General features: G+C 42.8%; 1 protein-coding gene across 1 annotated transcript; it reads left to right on the forward strand.

Annotated features, from left to right (window-relative positions):
• fetub (fetuin B) lies at positions 1-5492 on the forward strand. Its single transcript, XM_077594706.1, has 7 exons — positions 1-280; positions 751-864; positions 1540-1627; positions 1763-1929; positions 3643-3753; positions 4040-4126; positions 4526-5492. The coding sequence occupies exons 1-7, from the start codon at positions 65-67 to the stop codon at positions 5258-5260; spliced, it is 1518 nt and encodes a 505-aa protein (XP_077450832.1). The 5' UTR covers positions 1-64; the 3' UTR covers positions 5261-5492.
• The last annotated feature ends 4055 nt before the right edge of the window (positions 5493-9547 follow it).

The raw sequence follows: 9547 nt of genomic DNA on the forward strand, positions 1-9547 counted from the left end.
ATCCCACTATTTCTCACTGACCAAGGTGCATGTGCCTAGGGGACTTACATCAGAAGCCCACACCATGGAGAACATTTCACTGTTCTCATTGCTGTTGGCGTTCGGATTTGTGCTCATCCAGTCCGCGCCATTTGACCAGGATGCCATGGCGATAGAGTCTTGTGAGGATGCTTTGGCACTGGGCGCTGCTAGACAAGCTCTTACCAAGATCAACCGTGACCGGCACGAGGGTTACATCCTGAGCCTTCATCGCTTATCCAACGCACACTCCACAAAGCATGTAAGTGTCACCACTTTGTGACTAGCTAGCATGTGTTACATTCTTGTTTCCCAAAGAGATGTTTTTATTTGGTTGTTTTTTATTTAGATCTAACTGCAATACTACCAGAGAGAATTTATATATCTGTGATTAAAGTGTCGTTGGTTCAGGCAGTCTGGGTCGACTCCTGCTCAGTGGCAGTGTGATTGTGAGTGTGAGTGGTTATTTGGGTCACCTGCCTGTGGTTTGCTGGGATAGGTTCCAGCAGCCCCCATGGCCCTTGTGAGGATAAGCAGTACTGTAGATGAATCATGTAGAGGAGAATTTAGCCTCTTATGGCAATTTAAATTCTGTAAATATAACGTAGTTAGTTTGTGTGAAGCCAATTAAATGGAAATGAATCCCTCTATTTTTTCTTTTAAAAAAAAGTTTTTTTAATCAGTTGAAGTGACCAATTTAACAAATGTTATCATGTCTGATGTTCATTATAGGGAGAAAACGGTATTGTTTTCTATCTAACTTTGGATGTTGTTGAGACCAACTGTAGTGTTCTCAGCAAGAAGGACTGGAAGGACTGCGAGGCTCGCCCCATTTCAAACACAGCTGTAAGTCGCAAGTACTTTCATTTCTCTGATACCCGCTGTACGTGGTTCTTTCGGCTGACTTTGGTGCAGACGGCCTGGGATGAATGCCCACTCGGTGACGACGTGGTTTTAAGTGTGAATGGTTATCTAGGATATAGTCTGTACCACGACGTCATCTGGGATCACCACGTGCCCCTAACAATGGTGAAAATGAATGAATGAGCGAGCGAGTGAGTGAGTGAGTGAGTGAGTGAGTGAGTGAGTGAGTGAGTGAGTGAGTGAGTGAGTGAGTGAGTGAGTGAGCGAGCGAGTGAGTGAGCGAGTGAGTGAGCGAGTGAGTGAGCGAGTGAGTGAGCGAGCGAGCGAGCGAGCGAGTGTGAGTGAGTGAAATTTTAATACATAACTCTCTTTTTTAAACAATATAAATATTTGTAAATCCAATGTGTAATACTGTATTAGACTAAAAGCTAGTTTCTGTCACTGATGACTAAACATTAATGTCTCAAGACCCCTTTTTGAAGGTTTCCGTCTGATCACAATCTTGAGCCCCAAATCCCTTGTTTTTTTGTTTTGGTCAGGCTAGTGGTTAGATTTGGGATTAGAAACCTGCACTCCAAATTCTTTGAAGTGATTTTACAGAAATGTTTTGGACACAACACTACTAAATACAATTAATCTTAATTATTTTCCCTTCAGGTATACGGACAGTGCAAAGCAGCTATTTTCATGAACAGGGTGAACAGGGTGGTGCGTCTGTATAAGTACAACTGTGTTATTAGACCAGGTATGATGCAATTATTTTTCTTTTTTTCTGGAATGATACAATAAACCGCAACAACCACTAATGCTTCTGTATTGATTATCTGTCTGTCTGTCCATCCGTCTGTCTCTCTTGTTTTGTGTGTTTCTCTTTCTCTAGTTCCAGCAGAAAGGGTGAAAGGTTTGTGCAATGACTGTTCAACTAATATCGGTTTTGACAATGCTGAGGTTCAGAAGACTGTCTCAGAATCGCTGGTGAAGTTCAACAATGATAGTGGATTGGCCAATCAATTTGCCCTGCTGAATATTACCCGGGCAAATGGAGGGGTATGATCTACACTTGCAAACACATAAGAGGATATTGTGTGGCATATTGTAGCTGAATATATATTTTGTGTATTGTACTCAACAGACAGTACAATTGAATAATTGTAAATGACATTAATAATACTTGGTCTTGAATGGTGGATAAATAAAATGAAATCACATCAAAAATATAGGTAAAACAAATTAGCAAGGATATCCAAATGCTTTCCAAAAAGAAAAAAAAATGCACAAATGCAAAATGCCATAAGACATACCCCAATTGCCACAACATGACACTCAATTGCTCACAACAGGAATGCAAAATAACCACAGAAGGAATCAAAACTGACTCAGAAGTAGACTAAATTCCACGGAAATAGACAATAGGACTAAAAGTTCCATTCTGTTGCAACCCACACTAAGCAATATAGCAGTGTTTCCCAACCACTATGCCATGGCATGATGGTCAGGTGTGCCACCGGAAATAACCTGACAAGAATTAATACATTATCTCTCATCTCATTTTCTGAACCGCTTTATCCTCACTAGGGTCGCGGGGTCATGCTGGAGCCTATCCCAGCTGGCTTCGGGCCAGAAGCAGGGGACACCCCGAATTGGTGACCAGCCAATCACAGGGTACAAGGAGACAAACAACCATTCACACTCACACTCATACCATTCCTACCATGCATGTCTTTGGAATGTGGAAGGAAACTGGAGTACTTGGAGAAAACCCACGCAGGTAAAGCAAACTCCACACAGGTGGATCGACCTGGATCTGAACCCAGGTCCCCCACTGTGAGGCCGTCTAACCAATCAGTCGCCGGGCCACCCAAATACATTATAATAATCCAAAATAAAACATATAACATTACAAGATTAAAATTGAAATACAATATCGGCGGCCTGGCAGATGAGTGGTTACTGCGTCAGCCTCACAGTTCTGGGGTCCTGGATTCGAATCCAGGTCGGTCCTCCAGTGTGGCGTTTGCATGTTCTCCCCTGTGTGGGTTTTATCCGAGTACTCCAGTTTCCTCCAACATTCCAAAAACATGCATGATAGGCTTGTTGGAGACTCTAAATTGGCCTTAGGTATGAGCGTGAATGGCTGTCGGTCTCCTGGTGCCCTGCGTTCGGCTGGCCACTGATTCAGGGTGTCCCCCGCCTCCGGCCAGACGTCAGCAACACACGTGAGGATAAGTGACTCAGAAAATGAATGAATGAACATGAATCCATATTGCATTGTGTAAGTACTCTTGTATTTAAAATGTCTTTGTGAAAATCTGCCTAACCCAAATTTATAACCTCTGAAGCCAACATAAAGTCCTTAAGAAGTTTTAGACAATAAATATGGATCTGTTAAACTAATCTGGGTAATCCTGTCTGCTCCTGATGAATGTCATTTAATCATCGTAGGGTTTCTAACAACACATTACCCATTTGTTTTCATGTCAATTCACCTCATGAGTCATGTGATGGTGCAAAACATTCATAGGTTGTTGCAGTCACAGTAAGAATATTAGCAGCAGGGATACAAGTACAACTGCATTTGCCATTATAATTCACAAGTAAAACATGTGCCAAAAAATGCTAAATTTATCATTAATCATTTGACAATCTATCTTATAATGTTTATGATGTTTGATTATTTGAGTACTAGCTCTAAAGGCTGAAATGTATATTACATGGTGTCTACACAGAAATATTTCCTAATCTTGTTTTGTTTTCATACAGATGGCCGTAGGAATGTATTACCACGTTGAATACACCATTCAGGAGACCACTTGCTCCAAGACTAAAGACAGTGGGACAGACAAGTGTCCTATAATGGAGTGTGAATTTGCTGTACGTCTAAACAAATCGACTGAAATATTTTTCTATGCCATCATCTAGATATGTGGCATTTGTATGTTTTACTACTTCCTGTGTGGGTTTTCAATAGGTACTGTAGTACAATTAAAAATCATGCAGGTTTGTTTAACTACAGTAGAAGCCTTAAATCTGTCTACAGCTGTATATGCGAGTGTAAAGGGGTTTGTGGGGGTATCTTGCAATTAGAGCATTGAGAAATGAATACGTGGAAAAATTATCAAATAATGTTGTCATATCTTTTCTCTTTCTTCCTCCTCAGCACAAGGGTTTCTGTAAGGCCTCCCACGTCCATACTCCCACTGGTGAAAGCGAGATTAGTGTGGCATGTGAGATCTATGAGCCTGAGGTAAAAGCATGAACCATTCTTGTATCTTTATATGGATGGTTGAATTGGTTTCATTAATGCAGGATTTCGAAGGTCAAAGGCTTTATACAATATCAGCTCATTCGTTAAATCACAATATGATTAATGATATTAGCTGAGCCAAGCTGCTCCAAGGATGCAGGTTTAAAAATGAATTGAATACATACGATTGGCTGGCCACCATTTCGGGGGTTAGCAAGCATTTGTATGTTTCTGTTTAAATTGGTCAGATAAAAATGGCAACTGACATAGAAAACAGAAAAAAATAGAAAATTCAGTAAAACCAAAACTATGTTCATGTGTTTGCATATCATATATTGGTTATGTCCTTTCGGAGAACAGTGACCATACCACAAACACTCATTCACAATCTTTTTCCAGGCTGCTCAACGAGAGAAGAAACTCCACCACGAAGAAACTGATCACAGTCATAATGACACACACCCTCACAGTCACAGTCACGATGAAGCACATGCTGCGGACTCAACCCACACTCATGACCACATCCATGACCACACAAAGAGTCATGCTCACAATGATAAAAATGACATGCATGTTGAGGGGAGTGATCACCACCACACACACGACCATCATGAGGGAAGTGCCCACAGGCACGCTCACGACCACTCCCACGACCATGGACATAATCATGATCATGTGCACAGTCACCACGCCAAGGCACACGATCATAGTAATGACTCACCCAACCACCACCATAACTACAAGCATGAACAAGGGGTACACACTCATGAGCACGACCACGAACTTGCCCTGGATCATGAGCACAAACACACTCACTTGCATGAGCATGAGCACCACCATCATCATCATACCCATGATCACGAGACAACATTCCATGATAATCCAGAGGGCATTGTGACGGTTTTGCCTGCTATGGACGAACCAATGACGCTGCCTTCCTTCCCTGATACCCCTGCAAGTGAAGTTGGAGTTGTGTTGCCTCTTATCCCTGATCCACAGATCCCTGGTCAGATGCAACCAACCATTCGGCCTTTCCCTACTTCAGTTTCATCTGAATGTGCTTCACCAAAACTAGGTGAAACGCTGGTGGGGAAATTCTTTGAAGAAGATCCCATGTTCAAGCCGGCCAATTAATCTGGCAGATCTACACACACCAGTACAGTGAAATGTAGTACATGTTTCAACTTAACCTGACTGAGAAAACCTCAATGGTGCGAATCAGAACTTTTACCTCTGCTAAAGTTAATGTTTGGACGTTGCAGTTCCTCTTGGTTATACAGTACTATAAACAATATACAAATAAATACAGATCTATTGTTTGAAAGCATTAAATAGTGACAAGTTGGTGTCCATCCCAAAAACATGATCCTTGCTCCCTTTTGCCTGTTTTTTGCAAAGCTTGATTCTCATTAAGGAGTCGTTGGCTAAATAAAATAATAAAAAGCAATCCAATTGCATTTAAATTTCACATATGGGTTTGATATACATGCTCACTGGACTGCTCTGTCTGAGAATACTTGACAACTCATGAGAATCTTATCAGAGTATTCAAAAGTAATCATTACATACACAGATCCGTAAGTATTAACAAATATGATAAAAAAAGGCCGGGCGGCCCGGCGGCTTGAGTGGTTAGCACGTCAGCCTGACAGCACTGGAGTCCTGGGTTCAAATCCAGGTCAGTCCACCTGTGTGGAATTTGCATGTTCTCCCCGGGCCTGCGTGGGTTTTCTCCGGGTACTCCAATTTCCTCCCACATTCCAAAGGCATGCATGGCAGGCTGATTGGACACTCTAAACTGCCCTAAGGTATGAGTGTGAGAGTGAATGGTTGTCTGTCTCCTCGTGCCCTGCGATTGGCTGGCCACCGATTCAGGGTGTCCCCCGCTTGTGGCCCGAAGTCAGCTGGGATAGACTCCAGCAACCCTAGTGAGGATAAAGCGCTTCAGAAAATGATTGAATGAATGAATGAATAAAAAAGGACATATGCCTGAACGGAAAAGGAGTATGTAGACGAGTTCTTATGGATTTTATCATGGATTACAAAATTACAAGAGGTTAAGTGGGTCCTCAAAACATGGGATTTTACCATATAAATTCAAACCGGGGGCTCACCTCCTTCCTCACCACAACGGACCAGCCCGCACCATTCTACCTGTCAATCTCCCGCTCCATTTTTTACCTCATTCGTGAACAAGAGCCCACATCCCTGACCCCTAGAGGGTATGCCACCTGGGACTGATTGTCTCCTGACCGCTGCACACTCGATTGAAAATCGTTAAGGTGAGAATTCGAGATCGCGGCCTGATGAAGAACTACATAATCTGCAAAAAGCAGTGAAGCAATACGGAGGCCACCAAACCGGAACACCTCAATGCGACGGTGGAGTCTACATATTCTGTCCTTAAAGTTATGAACTGAATCGGCAACATAGGGCAGCCCTGACGGAGTCCAACCCCCACTGGAAACAGATCCGACTTACGACCGGCTACCCGAACCAGACTCTGACAGTCAGTGATGGACCGTCAGGGCCTGCAAGGCTTTCTCTGTTGGCCTAAAAATATCTGAATCACAGACTGATGTTAATTATATTTTGTCCATGAATACTTATTAAATCATTCCAAATTGTCAGTCAGCTTCCTTTCATTGCTTTTCCCCTGGTTGTGCTGCTTCCAGATGTGCGTCTTCATATTTAAGCATTTAACCAATCACATTTCAGCCAATATTTGTTGCCACGGTCAGAAATCTACCTGGAGGCCTTCACAATCAGTTCTGCAGGCCCTGCAGCATAAAATAAGCGTTGATAAAACTGTTGCTTTAACCAATCAGATTTCAAGTTGGCGACACCAATTCCTTCTCGCAGGCGTAGGGATACGTCATCGCTTTCAGAAACTATGATTGGTTAGTGATAGAGTGTACTAGCCATCGCTAGCAAGCTATATCTGTTGCGAGCTGCACAAGCAAATATACTGTTGTGTTGAATTAATAGCGGTTTTGTCAACCCACAATGGCTGAAGGAGAAGAAATTGATTTGGTTGCAGATTTACTGTCAAAGCCATTTTCAAGATGGACTTTTCAAGAAAAGATGGACATCATTAAGAACCGTCAGACAACCCCGTAGCTAGAGTGTCGAGTGGAGCTACAGCTCAGCGAGAAAGTGCTCAGGAAAATGGAGCTTCACAACGAAAAGCTGAAGAAAAATAGATAATTCTTGAAAAGACTGATAGACTGTCGTTTTTTTGCGCAAGCAGGAAGTTTCATGTCGGGGACACGATGAAAGAGCTGGATCCAAATACAAAGGAAACTATTTGGAGCTTCTTTCCTTACTGCTGAGAGAAACACAGATTTACATTACCACCTGTCCTCTATTAAAGTGTTTAGTGGTACGTCGGGCAAAATACAAAACGTCCTGCTATTACTGAAGTGATGGGGAAAGAGATCAGAAGGGAAGTTAAGAAAGCACTGTTTTTCTCTGTTATGGTGGATGAGACGGCGGACACGAGTAACGCAACACAGCTCGCACTGATTTTTGGTCTGTGGCTATATTCCTAAATATTATTTCAATTTTATGAGGTCATTATTGATGCTTGTGGGAGGAAAACCAGAGTACCCGGAGGAAACTCATGCAGGCCAGGGAGAACATGCACACTCCACACAGGTGGACCGACCTTGATTTGAACCCAGGACCCCAGAGCAGTGAGGGTGACGCGCTGACCACACACTCCACGGGGAAGCCCAGTTTTATAGCCATAAAATACGAGGATGTTTTTAACCACCTCAATGACTTCGACCCCAGAAATTGGAGACTAGGCCTTAGAGTACTGCTTCCTCATGGGAAGGCGTGTCAGTGGCATTGAGATCTTCAAAGTATTCCCACCGATTCACTACATCCGGAGGCGAGGCCGGCAGCGCCCCTTCCCCATTATACACTGTGTTGATGCTGCACGGCTTTCCCCTTCTGAGACGTCAGATGGTGGACAAAAATTTCCTGAAACAACACGAAAGTCGTTCTCCATGGCCTCAGCAAACTCCTCCCATGCCCTAGTTTTTGCTTCAGAGACCACCAGAGCCACTTGGCCAGCCGGGACCCGTCATTTGCCTCGGGAGTGCCGCAAGCAAAAAAGTGCCTACCAGTGGGTTATGGGATTGCCACCACGACAGGCACCGACAACCTTGCAGCCGCAGCTCCGTTCCGCAACCCCGGCAATAGTGGGTCGGAGGACTCAGACTCACTGTCCCCCACCTCTTCCCAGACAATACACATTTAATTTCATTTATAACACTCTCTATGAGTGATAACGATAAATTTGTACATCCAACACGACAACATTTTTGATCAGTTTAAAACAGCTATTCAATAATATAATTAACACTAGCTACAGTAATCCCTCGAACATTGCGGTTAATGTAGACCAGACATGGCCGAGATAATTGAAAAATTGCGAAATAGGGTCACCCCTATTATAACTTTTTTCTTCTTCTTTTTTTTCCTATTAGCAAGAGTGGCTTCCGCTTACGAGTTTCAGCGTGGATTTTCACATTTTTATGAACTTTAATTTTTTAAATATTTTTTTTAATAAGTAAAAGCGGAAAAATTCGTGAAGTAGTGAATTCGCAATAAGGGAAGACACGATAATCGACGGATTAATGTATTTTCAAACTACAACAATGAAAGGGACGGTCCAGAAGAAATGGGCAAGAGAATATAGAGTGGTGAAAGACCCCGCCAAATTTGAAGAATTAAAAAATGGCTAACTCTTTGGCCATTAGCTCGCAGACGGTGTAGGCGTGTCCGCTGCCTGTGTTCAAACCACAGTAGCCGTGAATTGCAGGGTACAACAAGATGAACATCCATTCACTCGCACACTCATACCTAGGGACAATTTAGAATGTTCCACTGGAGTACAGGGGTGGCGAACAAGTTAGACACAAAGAGCCAAATTTTAAACTGTCAGACTCCAAGATCCACACCTTACGTCAAAAGCATCATAAAAAAAATCAAATCTGCCAATTTGTTTTTTAAATGTACTAATTTATTATTAGTTTTTAATGGGCCCTGATGAATTACTGTGTTTTAAGAGAGAATAAAATAGGAGAAACATGTAATGAGGCTAAGAGCCACAGTATATATATACAAAATATAATGAGAAACAAAGAACCCCATTCATTTGGGCTGAGAGGTGCATGCGGCTCAAGAGCCACGTGTTTGCCACCCCTGCACTAGACCTACCATGCATGTTTTTGGAATGACGGAGGAAACCTCAGTGCCCGGGGAAAACTCAGGCAGGGACGTGAGGACATGTGGACTTCTCACAGGAAGGTTAGAAGCCACTAGGAATTGAACCCTTAATCTCAGAACTGTGAGGCAGACGGGCTCGTCACTCAGATCAGTGTGCTGTCCACATTTAATTTTTTAAAACTA

The sequence above is a fragment of the Stigmatopora argus genome, chromosome 24 (genome assembly GCF_051989625.1).
Source record: "Stigmatopora argus isolate UIUO_Sarg chromosome 24, RoL_Sarg_1.0, whole genome shotgun sequence".
NCBI lineage: Eukaryota > Metazoa > Chordata > Actinopteri > Syngnathiformes > Syngnathidae > Stigmatopora > Stigmatopora argus.

Excerpts from the sequence above, each read along its gene's own strand:
- fetub (XM_077594706.1), top strand. The coding sequence starts at position 65 with ATGGAGAACATTTCACTGTTCTCATTGCTGTTGGCGTTCGGATTTGTG. Across the intron at positions 865-1,539 it reads GCCCCATTTCAAACACAGCT|GTATACGGACAGTGCAAAGC; the intron begins GTAAGTCGCAAG and ends TTTTCCCTTCAG. Across the intron at positions 3,754-4,039 it reads TAATGGAGTGTGAATTTGCT|CACAAGGGTTTCTGTAAGGC; the intron begins GTACGTCTAAAC and ends CTTCCTCCTCAG.